This window comes from Miniopterus schreibersii (assembly GCF_964146895.1).
Source record: "Miniopterus schreibersii genome assembly, chromosome: 15".
Taxonomy (NCBI): Eukaryota; Metazoa; Chordata; class Mammalia; order Chiroptera; family Miniopteridae; genus Miniopterus; species Miniopterus schreibersii.
This window is the reverse complement of record NC_138115.1, coordinates 51,240,203-51,260,332: the sequence shown is the minus strand read 5'-3', so window position 1 is coordinate 51,260,332 and position 20,130 is coordinate 51,240,203. Positions and strand designations below refer to the sequence as shown.

At 39.9% G+C, this 20,130-nt stretch overlaps 1 protein-coding gene across 1 annotated transcript in view; it reads right to left on the bottom strand.

Annotated features, from left to right (window-relative positions):
• DOCK3 (dedicator of cytokinesis 3) overlaps window positions 1–20,130 on the bottom strand; it is a gene marked incomplete at its 5' end in the record, with an annotated part of 138,424 nt that overhangs the window by 92,229 nt on the left and 26,065 nt on the right. Inside the window, 3 exons of the mRNA XM_081159497.1 lie at window positions 11,988–12,142; window positions 12,752–12,793; window positions 18,776–18,860. Coding sequence (XP_081015623.1) covers window positions 11,988–12,142; window positions 12,752–12,793; window positions 18,776–18,860 — 282 coding nt within the window. The remainder of the gene's footprint in view (window positions 1–11,987; window positions 12,143–12,751; window positions 12,794–18,775; window positions 18,861–20,130) is intronic.

Here is a 20,130-nt window from a genome sequence, read left to right as displayed (position 1 = left end):
GGAAGGGGGGGGCTCTAGGAGGAAAGTGCACCAAGTGCAGACTCTCCACAATGTGAGGAGTGGTCGAAGGTGCCATGCAACACGGAGTGGAAAAATCTACAGTGTGGACTATGTGAGGGTTCTCCAAACTTGGCTATCTTCTGTGCCTCAATGAGGAGTATCTGGAAGCATTAAAAATGCTGATTCCTGGGCCCCATCCCAGATCTTCTGGATCAGAACCTCTAGAGGAGAGGAGAGAATCTTGGAGGGAGTCCAAGAATCTAAATTTTTAAAAAGGTTTCACTGGTTAAGTTTGGAAAATTTGCGGTACTCACCGCCTCCCACAACCACACCAAAATTACAACTAAAATACAAAACCTCCATGGTTCAGAACCACCTGAAATCTAGCTGAACAGAAGTCCTACAACTGGGGAATTAAAGAAGCAGCTCATCGAGACCAGTAGGAGGGGCAGAGACGTGGGGCAGAATGGAGGAACTGGCTGGCCCCATACCAGTTTAAAATCAGGGGGGTATCTCGGCTGCGTCGGTTTCCCTGAGGATTGAGGGATCACAACCCCACACCAGGACCCCCAGCCCAGGGTTCCAGTGCCGAGAAGAGAAATCCTCACAACTTGTGGCTGTAAAACCTGCGGAGATCTGACTTTCCAGGTCTGTGTTCAAAATGTGAGCGTTCTTGTTCTTCTCAATCGCACTCAACTCATTACACACACTTTCTCTCTCTGGCATGGTAGAGGGTAAGAGGGATATTTACTCACAGATGGAAGAAAAATCATAATATTTATCTAAGGCTTTCCCTACACTGCCATACCACACACACACACACACCCTGCAGGCCTGGCCTGTTGTAACTACCTAAGTCTTCTAAGGACACCAGAACAAACTAACTTGTTACTATTTCTGCTGCTGTTTCTGTGCCTCAATGAGGCAACGTCTTCCTGTTTAATGTTATATATCATGAGGGATTCCTAATGGGAATAGTAGAGTTTATAAAAACCAAAATAAACGTACAGAAGAGAAACAGAAAAATCTTGTTTCTTGAATGGAAGCTAGAGAACTCAGCCAACTCGAAAAGCCAGACATTTTACTAGATATTTTCTAGGCTTTTAAAGTATAAGACTGAGAAACTCAGGAATAATCTCAAGGAACAAAAGCAAATAAAAGATTTCCTAAGTACTAAAACTTTGAAAGTATTTAAGAACTCTATTTTCTTTAAAGTTTAAAATACAGGAGTAATGTTCGCTGCACTACGTCAAATTCTTTATTACTCTCACTTAATATGGAATATCGGTGATACTATTTTAAAAACACCACTATAGTAAGGTATAAAGACAAGATTTCAACTCAAGTCTGAATTCTCCAAAGCCTGTACTCATTCCAACTGTCTTTCACGATGTGTATTTAAATGGTGAAAATAAGATACAATATTGATCAAAAAGAAATAAACCAATTTGAAAACAGCTACATGTCTCTACACATTATATACCCACAGGTGCTACCCACAGGCGCGCACAAGTGGTACATCTGAGACTACAAAGGACTCTCTCATTCTCCAGTTTCCTCTCTTCTTCATGTCCTTCCCTCCTCTTGAATCCTGAGCCCATGGACTCAGTCTACCCTTTCTGCCACGGCCCCGCACAACCAGTCCACCCCATCACGCAGTCCACCATGTTCTCTGCTATGCTACACAATACGGCAGCCTCTAGCCATATGCAGTTACTTATCTTTAATTAAAATTAAATAAAACCAGAAACTCGTGAAGGAGAGCATGACGAAGCCTGCGCACAGATTCCTCTGGTCTGTCCACTTCTCTCTCATGATCCAGCTGTATGCGCTCACTATGTCGCTGTAATACATCTCAGCTACGAGTACAACTATCTGCTGAGTCCCGTGAGGCCTTCTAGTGAATGACCACTAGAGGTTGTCCCTGGCTCTCAACACAGCCTTTAGGTCGGAAGTCCTTATCTGTGAGGCAGCAGGGACTGTACCTCCCACATCTCTGTAGCTCTCAACGGTTCAAGCAGAGGCTTACAGTTTATAGAGATGTACTAAATGAAAATAAACCTTACCTAATAAAGTCTTCTTGACTTCTAATGACTTTGTTTATAAGGACAACACAATTAAAATACCAAGGTAGCTGAGAGCCAAGTGAGAAGTAATAAAGGGGCAGTTTTCCCCAAAGAAGGTTGCTATCTGTATGCAACAGCTTTTTCCTGCTTTAAAGGCTCTCAAGGGCTCCACAGCAATAAATGAATATTCTGAATGTGCCCACTGCTGCCACAGGGCGCTGATGACATCTTAGCTTGATGGACTCTCTCTGCTGTCCTGCCACCTAGGCAAAGCTGACAGAAATCCTATCACCTGAGGTCCCAGGGAACGTGCCCAGCAAAAGCAGGGCCTCTGTGGTGATAAGAATCTTTGCAGTGGCAACCGACCTTTATTTGCTCTGTCTTTCTGAAGCGCAACAAAAGCATATAAAACACTGAAGTTTGGACTCAAGAGCAAAGAAAGCTCCAACACATATAACAATGATAACTGTGACTACTTACTGAGGTTCACTACCTGCCAGGGCCTGCCCTAGGGATCTCACCTGTATTGCCACTTTGATGAAGTAGACACTATTATTTTATAGTTGAGGAAATGAAAGCACAAAGGGGTTAAGCATCTAGCTTATTTGACAGCACTAACCCATGGGAAGACAGGTAGAATCTAGCAGGAGTGTGTTCAGAGAGTTTAGGACAAAGGCAAGGACGAACCTCAGAGGTCACAGCCCAGGAATTCTGATGAGTCCTGACTTACAGGGCTGAGGCTGGAGAATCTCAGGCAGGGCTGGTATTGGGGATGGACTATGGTGTGTTGAATTATCCTCAGGGGCAGTGGGACGAAGCCGCAGACTGGTCATGGCCAGCCACAGCCTGGTCAGGAGCAGTGTGTGGAGTCAGAGTAGGCAGATGGGGTGAGGTAGATGCCAAGGCACAGGTCCTAAGACAGCATAGGGTCTGTCCCCAGAGTGGGTTTTTTCTTCCTTACAGGGGGGTTCTCAACCTGGCGTCAGACAGGTTTCAGAAGCTCTGAGCACCGTCAGAAGCTGATGTGCCTGTGTGCACGTGCAGTCTTCCAAGGAGAGAATATCAACGGGCCTTAGGATTCTTCTTCCTGTTTACTTCTGTATCTTCGCACATACATGAATCTCACAGGCCCAGGTCAGGTGCCAGAATGCTCTTCCAGGCAGTGGGAAGCTGACCACAAGCTGATTCCTCCATTTCCTCTATAGCCATACTTTTTGACTTCTGACCCTGTGCAAATGCCACTAACCAATTAAGATAAACTAGGTTAACTGTTCCTCTGAAGCCATCCACAGGGTGCTCAGCCTTATCAGTGTGAGCCTTAATATAGCCGACAAATTTCTTAGTGGAAGAAAAAAATTTTCAGTGCAAAAATTCTTCAAAGTATCTATACCTTCCAGGGTTTATAGTATATATTATTGTCTGTTTTCTCCTCTAGAATGTAAGCTACAAGAGGGGAGGGATTTTCTGTCTTGTTTTGTGCTGAATTCCTGGCACCTACAAGCTCTCATATAGGGCAGGTATACAGTGTGTTGAATAAGTCAACAAGAGGACTATTATAATTACAAAAGCAAATCCATGCCAATTTATAAAAGTAAGTAATTTTCAAACCAGTACAGTACTGTAGTTGTATTACTAACAAATTATTTCTAACACCCTCCTACTGCCTTATGGATGTAGTAGCTCTACCCAAAATCCAACAGATTCTGAATTCCTGAAAACGTGAAGGGATTAAGAAGTACAAATTGGCAGCTATAAAAATAGTCACAGGGATGTAAAGTACAGGATAGGTAACGCAGTTAATATTCTAATAACTATGTATGGTGTCAGATCAGTATTAGACTTATTCAGGTGATCACTTTGTAAATTATATAAATGCCTAATCACTATGTTGTATGCCCCAAACTAATATAATACTGTATGTCAACTGTAATTGAAAAAGAAAAAAAAAAAGTTAAGAAAAATCCAATTCCTGAAACTCAGCTGTCAGGTAGTGGCTCTTAACCTTCCCTACACACTGGGATCACTCAACAGCTCCAGATTTAATTACCTGGGAGTGGCCTGGCTTTGAGAACTTTAATTCCAACAGGCAGCCAAGGTTAAGAATTACTTGTCTAAAACCAGGTCCCTTAAACCCACCCACTCCTGTATTCCCTCCTGTGGTTAATGGCTTTAACATACACATAACAATTACAGAGCTAAGTCTAGTAAAGGCAGTAATCAATGAAGATAATATAATTTTTGTCCAATACATAAGGGATGATTGTAAGGCATCATTATTAAGCCAAAGTAAGTTTATACAGTCGTGTTGCAACAAAATATTCCCCACTATTTTCTAGCAAAAAACAGATTTTTAAAAACTCATAGCTGTATATATTTTGTACTTGAAATTCCAAATTTCCATTTCTCTTATACAATTTACCGTTATCTAACAAGTCATAACTGTGGACATTCCTGGCTCCCAGGCACTGCAAAGGATCAACCTAGTCTCAGAGCTTCCTCTCATTTGTGCTATTTCTTTTCTTCCTTGCGCCTCATTTCTAGTTACCCTAACAACACAACAGCCTCATAGGGTGCTCCGTGGACACCAAGCCTACACATCCAATGCCCAGTTTTCCATTCTCTCTCATGAGTCTCCATTCTTTGCTTTCCAGCAGCATATAGCCCATCCTTTCAAATGAAAACGCTGATGCCCTGACTGATATACTGATAGGACCTAGTGTTTTCCCACTTCAATGTGAGGATTCAAAGATTCAGTTTTTAAAATCTCCCTCTGTCTTGAGATGATCTCTAGTAACTCCAGACCTAAAGCCAGGCAGATGTTCTACAATGCTTTGTGAAGGCAGAGAAATAATCCTTAGTTTGTGAGGAAATGCCTCTGGTTCTAACAGAAACACTTCCAATCATTACAAGTTGTATTTCAGGGAGCCAGGCCTCAGGGATCCTCTACGAGTGTGTCTCTAAGGACAAAGGCCACAGGCCTTACAGTGAGCTGTTTCTCTCAGCATCTGGTTTCCAGAGAAATACAAATCATTTGAAATATCTCCCAGAAAAGTATATTTTAACAACAATAAGGCTTTTTGAAAGAAACACAAGAAATACAGGAAACTGCAATGCTGTATTTCCTTTGATCTCTTTGTATTTTCTTTCATATACTACTCTGGGATATCTTCAGTTGTACTTTGCAAATTTGAGATTTAGAGTCATGAAAGAACTTAGTTTGTATTGGTGTCAGGGTTGCCAAGAGCAGCAAGAAGAAAGAGACTGTAAATGGCCTTAGAAAAGAGCAAGTGGGAGTGACTGTGTGTGTCTGAAGAGAAGTCTCCTTGCACAGAAAAATCTGTTCCCCTCTCCCGTTGGCCTACTGTCAACTCACTGAAACAAGGACTTAGGCTCCCCACAGCCTTTGAAGGCTTCCAGACAGCTATCCTCTGAGGCTTAATTTCCAAAGCTCTGCTCTTCACCTGGCTCAAAAATGCTTCACAGAATACTCAGGGCTGTGGGATTTCCTCTTAAAAAGCAGTCTCCTTAGCCATTTGTAGAACCTGAAACTACCTGCTTACATATGTATCACTTGCACTTCCCTGAGGGCAGAAATCCTCTCAATCAAGAACACAACAGGTGCTGGGACAAGACCCGCTGACCCAATGACAGACAGAATGACATTCTAAGAAGGAAGCTGAAAAGAGGTTCTCTCCTTGACCAAACTCTAACCAGCCTCCTCTGAACTTTTTTTTTCCAACAAGTCCTTGACTTTTAGACTTCCATGTCCTTCTTTGCATTGTCTAATTTTAGCAAGAATCCTGCTAAGTTGATTTTGCCCAAATCCCCCACCTTCGATATCTGATCATGCTCAATATCAATCAGGTTCCTAATTCCCCACCCCCACCAGTGTCTTATCACCCTGGCCTGCCCTCAGCAAGAATCTTGTTAGGCTGGTCTAGCCAGAATCCCCTCTCACCCTGATGTTTCTTTTTAGTAATTTTCCATCACTAACTCCCTCTTGCTCTTTGGCTATAAAAAATTCCCACATTTCCTTGTTGTATTCATAGTTGAGCCCAATCTGTCTCCTCTATTGTAAAACTCCACTGTGGTGGTTCTGAATAAAGTTTGCCTTACTGTCTTTAACAAGCGTCTAAAGAGTTTTTTCCCTTAACAAAGCCCTTAGTGGTGATCACTGGATATCCCAATCTGGGCTCTCATATCCCTGGCAGATGCTCTCTGCTGGTCTGAACAGACTGCAATCCGCAGTAGCTGTCTTTGAGACTATAGCCATTATTTATATATCTGTTGGACCAGGATGGATGGAGTGGATCCTTTAAGAACTGAGACCACAAAAACAGGAAACTCACCCTGTATTGGTCTCTTTCTCAAAGTTTCCCCAGTATTAATAGTTGATTGTGGGAGGACTGGCCTGTTAGGAGATCAGTCCACCACACCAGGAATGAAACCAGCACCATTTTACCTTTAAAATAGCCCAAATCCAAGCCACTATCATATCTCATCTGGATTACTACAAAGGCCTCCTAGCTGGTTTCCTTATTTATCCTCAAGTGACCAAGGGTGAAGGTTGACAGTAACTTCATCCCTTGGCTCCATCATTCTGAGACCCAAGGGTGAAAGGATAGTGGAAAAGAGGTCTCTCCCTGGATGAGAGCCCTATGGTACATTCCCTTCCTCAGTAAGGCCTACCTGGATGACCTTACTCAGAATCAAGAATTCTCCTTCATACTTCACTTTTCTATTCCATAACATTTATCTCTCCAAATACACTATACGATTTCCTTATTTGTTATATTTACTGACTGACTCCCCCTTAGAATGTAAGCTTCCTGAGCACAGGGGTTTTTGTGTGTCTTACTCAATGCTAAATCTCTAGAGCCTGTAACTGTGAAGTACACAATAGGTGCAAAATAAGCGTGATTCATAAATAAGTGATTATACTGATCTACTGTAATTTCAACCCGACGGCCCTCAATCCTCCACACTCCTCTCCAGGCAGGGGATCTTTTCAACTCAAGTCAGAAGCATTACTCATTCTATTCTACTTCATACTGTGTGTTATGGTCTAGACAGAGCAGGAGGCAAATTTCTTGTAAACAAAGAACTCAAAGAACCTGATCATTTCCTCTACCCTTTTCATCCAGACTCTGTAGGATACTGTATAAAAAGTTTCTCTAGCCTGACGTCTAGGCCCAGAATGTAACGAGAGATGGTGCCCCCTGGAGATCATTTCTGACCTTATTCTCAGAAGAAACAACACAGGTTTAACCGCAGGCCAAGGTGCACATCTACAGTGGAGGTTTCACTCTGTCCACCTCTCAGCAGATGTTTCTGCTAATGTTTCTGAACGAGATCTAATGCTTTGGGCATATATGTAGGAGCATGCTGAGTTGGCTTGGCCACCGGAATGAAATACAATGGACCCTTAAACAATATGGGGACAAGGGACACTGACACCCCCCACCCCTGGCCACAGTCAAAATCCACATATAACTTCTGATTCCCCCAAAACTTAACTACATCTATCTCTCTGTATCTGTGGAGGAGTGATTCTAGAATCTTCTCCCACCATGGATATCCAAATCTGCGGATGTCAAGTCCCTTACATAAAATGGTGTAAAACAATGCATACAGTTGGCCCTCCCCATCTGCAAATTCCCAACTGTGAACCAAAAATACTGTTGTTGTTTAACTAATTTTAGAGAGAGGAAGGGAGAGAGAGAGAGAGAGAGAGAGAGAGAAACACTGATCAGTTACCTCCTGCACATGCCCCAACGTGGGGATCAAACCCACAACCTGGGTATGTGCCCTGACTGGGAATTGAACCTGCCACCTTTTGGTGTAAGGGATGACACTCCAACCAACTGAGCCACACCAGCCACGGCCAAAAATACTGTTTTTGATCCATGGTTAGTTGAATCTACAGATGTGAAACCCAGGGATCTGGAGGGGCCAACTGTATATTTATTGAAAAAAATCAACATATAAAAGGATCCACATAGTTCAAATTCGTTTTGTTCAAGGGTCAACAGATACCAGAACCAGGGTTCTAGCTCCTCTTATTCCTGCTGGCACTCAGAAAATCCTTGGGGGACTGTTGGGAAAGAGGCTGGAGTCTATGTCCCAGGCCAAGTTAGTACAGGCTAGACCATATCATGGGCCTGAGTGGAAGGACTGAACTGCAGAACCACCACCAGCTGCCTGAGCTCCTGCAGATGAGCTCCAATGCATTGTAAGATATGACCTCTTTTGCATGGCAAAACTGTTTGACTTAATAAACAATGTTCTCACCCATCATTTTAAAAGAAAATATCTCTCCAGGGGCACCTGAGGTTTTCACAGAGGCAGATTATCTCACTTGGGTAGAATGCTTGACTCTCGGCCAGAACCCTCTACTTCAATTACAGAAGCAGCTGATCCTCAAGGAAAAGTTTATTCTACACAAGGGTATTTTGAATGCTGAGTAAACACCAGGAGAATAAGAAATGAAGTTTTTTCGCTTGTTTTGCACAGCATCTGTGAAAAGATGGCTAACATAAGTGTTCTCATGTGGTAATCAAGAGTGGTTAAGTTTTTGAGGGCAACTTAGCATTCCTAAGGCCTAATCAAAAAAAACAAAACAAAAAAACAGCATAGAGAAGACTCCTTGGGGAAAGCTAGTTAAGTGATGACATCAATCACTGGCGCCTGAGGCTTTAGAGTACTCTGCTAAATTTGTAAGGGCCAGCAAGTGAACCCAGCATATTAACAGGCACACCAGTGCTCTAGAGAAAATGTTAGCTACACAGTCCTCCTCCTCTGTGAATAAGGGAATGCACAGAATAGAGAAGATGAGTGTCCATACAGAACCAAATACAGAGAGCACATTCTATTCCAGAAGACAACTGTGTGTACCATTTGAGGAGGTAATTATATGATAATTATTAAGTATATTAAGATTATGGTTAACAATCACAACAGATGTGTATATAGAAAAATATTTTTAAACAAAGGTAATGAGTTCCTTATAGAAGGGGAATCCATGATATTAAGAAAACAAAGAAAAGACATTTTAAATTCTGGCCATTTATACATTTTGTTCTTCTCTTACCCCATCACCACTGAAAAGCAAAGCAGATGCTTGTCCCCTTTTTTTAAAGAAGGGGAGAAGTATAAATGAAAAATTTTGGTGTTATTTTTTTCATATAATTCGCTGTAATTGTCTTTTCCTTAAGACAGTTGCCAGCTACTTTGAGAAATTACTACCAAAACTTCAAATATCTGTCAGTTCAAAGGTTCGTTTCAAAAATTCTAGTCTTTTGAAAAGTTACTGAAGATTACAACACACATACATGACATGCACATGCAGTTTCCCCCCAAATACAAGTCATACTATGCACATGGTTGTAAGCAGTGAGCAGTATTTCATTAACTTTCTTTTATATATAAAATGTGTTTACGGAGAAGTAGTCCCTGTTTTAGGCAGAATTCTAAGGTTGTCCCCTAAACTTTCCCCCTAATTCCAGGGCTGCATAAGCCCCGGACTGTAAATGGGCTTTTATTCCCATGATTAGGTTACAATCTATGACACAACCAACTATAAAACGAGATTATCTGGGTGAGCCTGACCTAATCCCATGAGTCCTTTAAAAGTGCCAAATTTTTCCCCACTAGTTGCAAAAAAGGAAGTCAGAGATTCTAAGCATGGGAAGGATTCACACACTGTCACTAGCCTAAAGATGGAGGGGGCCATGCAAGAAAGGAAAGCACGTGCCTTTAGGAGCTGAGAGCAGCTCCCAGCTGACGGGAACCTCAGTCCTACAACTGTAAGAAACTGAATCTTGTCAACAACCAATGAGGTTGGAAGCAAATTTTCCCCTAGAGTTTTCAGACTAGAATGCAGCCCAGGTGACACTCTGGCTTCAGCCTTGTGATACCCTTAGCAGAGAACCCAGACATGCCTGGAAAGATTTCTAACCTATAAAACTGTGAACTAAAAGAATCAGTCATTTTTAATCCATTACATTTGTTGCAATTTGTTATGCAACAACAGAAAACTAATTCAGCGCCTCACTTCTTTGTGCCTCAACATTTTCAAAGGTTGCACTATTATTTATTTAGTCACCTCTCTACTTATAGACATTTAGACTGCCTTAAGATATCTGCTATTACCAAAAAACATTCTTACATGTGTGAGTACAAGTTTACTGGTATCAAATTGTTCATAGCATATGTACACACTTTTTAAAATGTGCCTATGATACCAAAAGCAATGACAGAAAAAAAATGGAAACATTGGGCTTCATCAAAAGTAAGAGCTGTTGTACATCAAGGGACATTATCAAGAAAGAGAAAAAAACCCTACAGAATGGGAAAAATATTTGTAAATCATAATAGCTGATAAGGGTCTAGTATCCAAAAGATAAAAAGAACTTATATAACTCAACAAAAAGATAAACAAATAATCCAATTAAAAATAGGCAAAGGTGGCTCCCATTCCAGTGGGGGAACTTAGGTGCACGTGCACGATTACAATATAGTATCTGGTAATGTGGTAAAGCTAGGCACACGGTGTCTTCATGGGCACAATGAAGTCCCAGGGTCAGATTTCACCCATAAACATTTAGGAAGACTTCATAAAATTGAGTTTTAAAGAATGGAGAGGAGTTTACCAAGCCACCAAGGGTAGGGAAGCACGGAAGAGTAAGGCATGTTTAGGGAAAGCCAAGTCAGTCATCGGGAGTGAAACAGGATGCATGAAATAAGGTCAGAGAAACAGGCAGATTTACATTATGTTGGGCATTTTATGCTACACCAAATAACAAGAGCTTTAGGTTAAGTGGGAGCTGACACAACAGTCTGCATTTTTCAATGAGAAGTAAGGTGGCAGTGTGAAGAAAAACACAGGGTAGGAAGACGGTAGATTCAGGGAGTCTGTGTTTGGGGAGAAATGTGAAGGACCTGGCATGACAGTGGGGATAGAGCGGGGTCAGTGATTTGATTGATATTTGGGAGACAGAAGTTGAGAGAATACAGTGATTAACAGTGACAAGAAAAAGATAGAGAGGGAGGAGCCTACAAGGATTTCTAAGATGCTGACATGGATCTCGGAGCAAATGATAATGCCTTTCAATGCCTCTGATTTAAGGAACACAGGAGGAAGTGTATCTGTGAAGAAAGAAAATGAATTCAGTTTTGGTATGTTGAGGCAGAAATGTCTGGGGGACATCCAACGGCAGAGGTCTGGTAGGAAAAGGGAAATAAGGACCTGAAGCTCAGGGGAGAGGTCTTAATCAGAGATTGGGATTTCAAGGCTAGTTATCATTCTTTTCAGAATAATGAAACATCACAAAAAAACAGAGCTCCCAAGGCCCTGCCAGCTGCTGCTTCTCCCCTCTGCAGATCATCTGATAGTCATCAGTCAAGACACATCATGGTGCCCTATGCAGTCTGCAATCTGTCATTCACTTTAGCGCTTCTACTGCTAGGTTTCCCTGTGAATCAGCAAGATGACAAAGTAGAGGAACACCTGATCTTTTTAGCCTGCTCCCTCTGCTCACATATGTTCTCTGGCTCAGAGGTGAGTGTGCTGGCAACACTGAACACTAGACTAGCACCACTGGGCTGGAGACTAGACTAGAAACGTTTGATTGGGAAGACAGTCACTCAAGGGGTTCTCTTGAGAAGAAACAGCTGAATTGATGGCTCTGTATCAATACTCTGTGTACCTGATTTAATACATCCCTAACCTTCATGACTTCTGTCAACTGCTTTGAGAAAGTAATATATGATCAATATAATACCCAATCATAATAAAAGCAAAATTATCTAGTAATATCAGCTCAATGATCTAAAATTTTTGAGGGTTTATACAACTACACAAATCCTAATGAAAGGAACGTTTATTGATTAAACCTCATCAGAACTTCGAGCAGTGTTTACCTGATCTGCTTGCCTTCTCTCATATCATATAAGGAAAAGAAGACATCGGCATCTTCCCCAATGGTGTTGTAGGTAAAACTCTTCAGGCTGAGGAAGAAGTGATGTGGCACTGGCATCCGACAGGCTTCCCCATGACGTGGGCGCATTGTATCTACCTAACGAGAAAGGCAAAAAACAGTGATTTCTAGTTTAGTTATTCATTATATTAATCATAAATAAAATGAAAATGAAATGACTCACTCTCCTCGTACTGAGAGAGAGACTGGAGGTGTTTTGGTGCTGTGTCAATATGGTTGGTTTGAGATCAGCAAATATGCAGCTGGGAGAAGTAAACAGAGTGACGGAGATAAAGGAACAGTAATTCCAATTTATGAGTTAACTCTCAGTCTCCATCAGATCACAGACATCTCAGTTCTCCAGGGAACCATTTTCAAAGTCATTTCTTGGGCATCCTGCCATGACCCTGCTCCACTTGATTTACACTGTTGGGTGGTAATAGTTATCATTCTAAATGACATTTTTATTTCCTTCCAGACTGACTTACGTTAGTGTCTCTGTCTCCTTTCTTTCAGTTGTGCTTATGTAAATTTGCACAGAGGAGTGGAGACTGGACAGATTTGCTTAAAGGTCAGGGCTCCTTAGATGAAAGGCACCACACTATCAAAAACTCAGTGGTATGTCATTTTCTGGTGCATCCCTGTGTTGTGATCTCTTAGAAGAAAGAGTTGAGGGGCAAAACTGGGGCGCCTGGTTAAGCTGCTTACCTGGGATGTGCTTTGCTGTACACTCTGCCGGCTAGATAAATGCTGTGGAGAGAAAGAAAGAAAAATTCACTCAACTGGGAAGGAAATTTCTATTAAGCATCTTCTTTCTATATGCTAGGCATTTTGTTATTTCTTTTATATATATAATCTCATTCAATTCTGATAACTTTGTTAGATAAATGTTACTCATATTTGATGGAGACAACTAAGGCTTAGTACAAGGAAGTGATTTGCTGAAGTTCATATAGCAAGGAGGCAAAGTCTGGATTCAAACCCAAGCCTCTCCAGCTCAGAGTACCAGCCAAGTCACAGTTGGTACTTGCTACTGGATTTCTGCTTTAGCACCGTCCTCCGCACACACTGTCTGTACCACGCCCTGGCCTAGGTAATCCACCTTTTCCAGACTCTCCACACTGGAGGAGGTGCAGCCTTGAACCAAAAGGAGCTCCCTCCCAAACATCTCTCCATGCTGTTCCTTTGCTGCTGGCTGAAGCTAGAAGCAGCAGATTTCAATCCCAGCCACACACAACTAGGCTGTGAAACTTCAGAGAAATCGCTTACTCTCTCCAAGAGATATTTTTCTCAACTGTAAAAATAAGATAAAAGCTTTTATTGTCTTCCTCACAGGGGTATTACGAGACTCAAATTTCATAATGGAAACAGCATGACACAGTAGTTAGGGACCTAAGTCAGGACACCTAGTTTTCAATCTTGACTCACACTTGTGTTTCCTCATTTGTAAACTGAGATTAACATTTTGTGCTAAACATCACAGGATTTTGTGCAGATTAAGTCAGCATAGTACCTGTATTTGTAAGTGGCTGATCATTGTTATCTATAATTAGTATTCTTCTTATTACTGGTATTCTTCTTTATAATTAGTTATTATAGAAAAGTCAGTCACATTTAGAAGTAACGCTTGCCAGAAAAAATGATGGCCTCACAAACATAAGGCCCCTGGTTTTGGTAAACTCAACAGTGAGTTTCTATCCTGTTCCCTTTCAGGCCCTAGAGGTGTGAGACAACACTCACTGGGTTAACTGTTCCACATCATATGGGTATAAAGAATGGTTGCTGAGTAGAATAGTTTCATTTCTTTTCCAAATACACACATTTAACCCTAAATAAAACTGAAGTACAATTAAAAATTAATTTAAATGCATCTCACAAGCTGTATTTGCTAATTATTAAATATGCATGTGCATTATTAAATTAGCAAATTATTATTGACTATTAATAATCATTCATGGGCCTACATGTTCCCATGACACACTAAATACAGCTGGCCCTCTGCATCTGCGGGTTTCTCATTCATGGATTCAACTAACCACAAATTGCGATATTCAGGGTGGGGGGAAATCCCAGAAAACTCCAAAATGCAAAAACTGAATCTGGCACGTGCCAAGCATTATAGTGAATCCGTGGGAACGGAGCAAGGTGTAGGCACACCCTGTATGCAAATACTTGGCCATTTTATATAAGGGACTTGAGCAGCCACAGATTTTGGTATTTGCAGAGGATCCTGGGAACAATTCCCTGTGGATATTAAGGGACAACTGTATAATAAAAAGAGGCCTCCACCAGCTGGGGAAGTCATCACACAGAATGTGTGTGTGTACAAAAGAAAAGTTCACCTACAAATGTGTGGAAAAAAGCTACAAAAAAAGCTTTTTAAAAATCAGGTTTTCAAAAAAAAGGATCAAGTTTTCTTTGGTTTACTGACCCATATCCCACTGGGAAGGTTACTAGCCTAAAATGCCTTCCACCGTTTTATTTTACATTTGGGGGCTGCACTAAGTCATTCTTCTGAAGCGGATTTACTAACTTAAAAACGACTACTGATATTAAATATATATGTTTAATTATAATTTTATGTGGAAGTTTACAGCTACTTTCGGTGTAAAACATTTGTGTTGACAATGACAAATGTCATTCTAGAGTTCAGAGGCATCAAATCTGGGAGACCTTTTCAGCCTAGTCTAAAAGCACACCACATGGGTGGCCAGAGAAAGGCACAGGGACTGGCATTTTGGAGCATCTTTCACGGCGCTGTCATGGAAATCCTCTGCCCTGCTGTGGGGCACTTTGGCTGGCCAGCCCACACTTTCCTCTCCAGAGCCACATCACCTGTATTACAGCTCTGGCTATTGTTTCTGTGTTTGCTACCTAGCCCTAGACTTTGTCCTCTTGGGGAGCAAAACACCTGCCTTAATCATCTTGAAATCCTAAGTACCTAACAAGGTACATAAAAAATGTAAATTAATTTTAAGTGCACGGACTACTTTACTGCTTCAGTCCAAATTTCCCCTCATAGAAAAGTCACTGTCAGCCCTTTGTCAGTCTTGGTCCATTTAGTCTATAAAAGTCTACCAATATGGGGGAAAAACAACTGTGTAGCTATTCAAGTGAATAACACATATAATTCCCTGTATATGCTGAGAACTGCGTTTTACAAGGAAATATAAGACATCCAGTCAGGATTACCAATGATGCCTGATTGTTAGTAAATAATGCAATCAACTGATTTAAGTCCAGAATTGGAGTATAAACACTGATCTACTAAAAATATAAATTAGCACTAGAAGAAAACAAACACACAGTTCCCAATACATGCTAATGTGGAAGGATACCAATGCAGCAGGAGGCTATAATGTGAATATTGTTAGGTCTTCCCACAATTTAGAAGCACTCATATAATCTTCAAGTGCTCACTTTTCCCAAAAAGGCATAGCTAATTAAAATTAAACCAAATACTTCATTGTTGCCCTGTGAAATGCTTTCTAGTTTAGGCAGCACCAATTCTCTACCATTGAAAGTGGATTTAGACTTGCTATTATGTGAAAGCAAGGACTGAGGAGCATTAGGGCTTCCTTTGGTTCTTGTCATATAGAAAATCCATCTGTGTATTTAAAGAGATTTTTAGTAGTCATTATCATTCAACATTTGTGTAGGGGCTTGAATTTTTTATGAGAAACAAAATGCTCTAAATGTCAACTTATGGTATAATCGTATTTATAAAGGTTTTCTTGTAAAATATGTGGCAAGGAGTATTACTATAATCAGAAAGTTCCATATTGAGTCTTTCATAATCTCCAGTAATAAATTTCAATGTTAATACAGAAAGGTTCTGAAAGGTTATTCCTCTGAACCTTGTTGATAAGTTTAAGATTTAACCAAAACACTTACTGTGCATTTACTATATGTAATTTAACATAAAATTAAGTGGTTTTCAATATGGAATGGATTCTCTGAATCTGTTTTTCTTTATCATATCTAATTCTTTATGTCAAAAAGCAGCAAATACATGGGATAAAAAGACAGAAAAGTCAGCATAAAATGAAATAAATTTAAAAAAAGGAACTTGTACCTTAGGCCTTTTTGAGAAGACATTTTAAATTAACATTTTAATTTATTACAAGTAATATACACATATAGTTTTCAAAGTTAAATAGCCTTAAAAAGCTTGCAATAAAATTATCAGCCTTCTGTTCACCCTGTCCTGTGCCCCCAAAGTAAGTACTTTCAACTATTTACTGTGTTTCTTCCTAAAATTTATCAAATGTTTCTATATGTCATACTTACAGCGTTCTCTCTTTATTCAATTTTAGACCTCTCTATTGGCCTCTTATTATGGAAGCTGAGGATTATCACATTTGTTTATATCTATTTCACTTCAACCCTATGCTTAATATCTTACAAGTTTCGGTCAAAAATATTGTAACATTTAAATATTGTCCACTGCTCACCCGTGTAGTACACTTCAATCACACTTCCTTTCTTCTATTGTTTTCTGCTTTTGTATAGAGATAACTTAGTTTTATTTAAACTACAGGGCCTTTTCCTATGCCCTCCAATAGCTCTACAAAATACCTTTCAACAGCATTCTCCACATGGTAAAAACTACCAAGTACTCTATGAAGTGGTGTTTCACCTGGAGCTATCCCCCCTGCCGCCTTTCTGCTTTTACTGGGACCAGTTACTCTCTACGCCTATTGCACAACTGTCATCCTGGGACTTCCCTCTGATGGTAACCTGAGAATTCTCTGCACCTCTCAACTGAGTCAGAATTCCTTTCCTGGATGGCACATAACAGCAGCTTTTGGTTTCCTCCCTTATGTTAAATAAATAATCCTTCAGTAGTTTCCTGAAAAAGGTTTTTAAAGAAAGAGGGCTTTTTTGAGACTTTCAAGTGACCCAAATTTTCTTTAGGCTATTCTCCCACTTGACTGGTAATATGTCTCAGTAAATGTAAAATTCTAGGTTGAATTTTTTCCCCCCAGAATTTTAAAGGCAATTTTTCATTATTGCTAGTTTTCAATGTTGCTTTTAGGAAGACAAATGCTATTCTTACAACAAGTCCTTAGTAGGTGACCTATTTTTCTCTCAGGAAGCTTTCAGCTTTGTGAGCTGAAATTTTGCAAGTCTTAAATACGTCTTCAATCCTTTCAATCTGGAGACTAATATCTATGTTCTGGGAAAGTGTTTTTTCTTGCTGTATGAGATATAATTGACATATACTATTATATAAACTTAATGTGTACAATGTGATGATTTGATACACATATATATTGTGAAATAAGTTAATATATCCTTCATTTAACGTAATTACCTTGTTGCTGTTGTGAGATTTAAGCTCTATTCCTTTTTTAAAAATGTCTTTATTGTTTAAAGTATTACAGATGTCCCCTTTCTCCCCCACTGACCCCCTCCTTTCAAGTAATAATACACTATAGTTAACTACCATCACCATGTTGTACATTAGATCTCCATAACTTAATCCTTAGTGTAGAAGTTTGTACCCTTTGACCAACATTCCCCCCGCCCCAGCTCCTGACAATCACAATTCTGCTCTGTTTCTATGAATTCAGCTTTTTTAGAGTCTACATATTAGCTCATAAAGTATGTGTCACTCTCTGCCTGACTTACTTAGTGTAGTACTCTTAAGGTTCATCCATGTTGTCACAAATGACAGGATATCCTTCTTTCTTATCACTCAATAGTATTCCATTGTACATACATACATACGTTTTCTTTAGTCGTTCATCAATGGACATTTGAGTTGTTTCTATGTATTGGCTGCTGTGAATATGCTGCAGTGAACATGGGAGTGCAGCTATCTCGTTGAGATCCTAATTTCAATTCTTTTGGATACACATCTAGAAGTGGGATTGCTGGGTTGGATGGTAGTTATATTTTTGATTTTTTGAGGAATCTCCATACAGTTGTTCATAGTGGTTGTACAAATTTACATTCCCACCAACAGTGTACAAGAGTTCTCTTCTCTCCACATCCCTGCCACCACTTCTCTCATCTTTTTGATGACAGGCATTTTGCACATGCGGTATCTCCCTGTGGTTTTGATTTGTATTTCCCTAATGATTAGTGGTACTGAATGCGTTTCATTTTCTCAAATAGAAACTTGTAATTCTTTCTAAAACTTGCAATTCTCACCAACATACACTCCTCGAATATGTATATACTCCTTAAGGTGAGGTTTTACCCAATCTCTTAGTCTAAGCTTAATAGTCACCTGAAGTTTCTGTTGTTCTACTTTAAAAATTTGCACCTTTCTTTTATTTACTTCTCAATCATCCTGTAAAATGTATATAATGTCATTAGTCAATTCAATACATTTTTATAACAACCAATAGACAGCTAAGGATTTAACAGGTTATGTCTCTCAGAAATACTGACACATTATATCCAGGTTTAATCACTACATTAACCAATAATTGGATCTTTTCAGCTTCAACTTGAGACAGAATTTTAGTAACTAGTGAAGGCTGAAGGAGCTCTGTTTACCAGCAAAATCAATAGAGAAATGCCCCATAGACATTACAGTAAGCCCAGCACTCTACAAAGTAATTCCATTTAAAAAGCAAGTGTGATATACTATCAGAATAATTATACTGGGACAAAGACAAAGAACAATTTTAGCAACATTATTTCATAATATAATTAGGAAAAATAAAGGAGGAAAAATGAGGTGTGTAGGAACAAGCTACCCTGTGTTAGATGTCTTACCATTTTATAGAGATCAGAGACACTAATCTGGTCTGAATCCACTACTTCAAAGTCCTTCCGAGGCACCAGGTCCAGGCCCAAATGCCTAGTAAAGAGAAAGACCACACTCAGCATGCCGCATCCTCAGACTACACATCTTCCTCTATGTGCCTGAAAGCCCGTACCTGCCAGGAGCTTGCAGACAGAGGCTCAGGCACGGCCTCAGGTGGGACATGCCTTTCCAGTAGTACTTCATCGTGCTCACCTTCAGGTAAGTAAGTAAGGCTAGGGAGTTAAGTCTGACATACTTCTAGTCATCAAGCAGTTCCCCTTGTGATGGTAAGAGGGATTCATTTGATATCACATTGTTAACAAATCGATTAAGTTCATTAAGGATAGGTTTTTTTATAGATCATTAATAAGTCACATTTATTTTTTCATTTCTCCCCATCCTACAAGTATGCTCAAGGTTCAGTCATGCATTACTTCCACTAGCATGAAAAGTTATCCAGGATCCAAGTAGATATGTAATTTAAAGTCAAACACATAAAAAATTACCTGCTAAAGATAGTAAACTCAAAAAAATGTATGTTTTGGCTGAATTTTATCTCATTTTCGATTTAATTAAAACTGACGTTGGGTTATAACAAAGAAATCACCACATATTAGCCAATATCTTAAGAAACTTTAGACAGAAGTTCAACCAAGGAGCACTACTATGAAAAAATACAATACTTAGAAGATCTGGTATAACTTGAGCAGAAAGGAAGAAGGGTGATTAATGATCAGTTGGGAGGCAGTATGAGACAGTGAATAACTCTGGACCCAGTCAGAACTCTTGGGTTCAAACATGGTACATAATTTATAGTAAATAAATGGTAGCTTTCTCCCTCTCTAAGAAAAACAGCTCTAAGCCTAGAGTCCAGTGGAGCTGTGGCCCCTGAAACTGCTTACAACAGTAGGTACACATGTTCATTTTACAAGTGATCTTTTAAAACATTTTCCAAAATTTCTGTAATCATGCTATTGAAACCTTTTTATATACAAAAATGAGACAAAATTTCATACATATTCTTTAACCACTACAGGTCACAAAATATTCAATAGTCTAAATATCAGAATTAAGTAACAAAAAGACTATGCAAAAAACTCAATCAAAATAGAGGTTTTCAATATAATATCTTGAGAAAAAATGCAGATGGATCTAACTCAGTAGGGCTGGGACTCAGTGTATGTGCTCTGTGTCAGTGCACCATGCGGTGATGGGCTGTCTAGAAGCTGATATCCATGCAAACTCTATCTTATTAGCACTATGACACTCTTACCTTGCTTGCCCATTCAACTATCCACCCACATAACCATCCACTCACCTCACA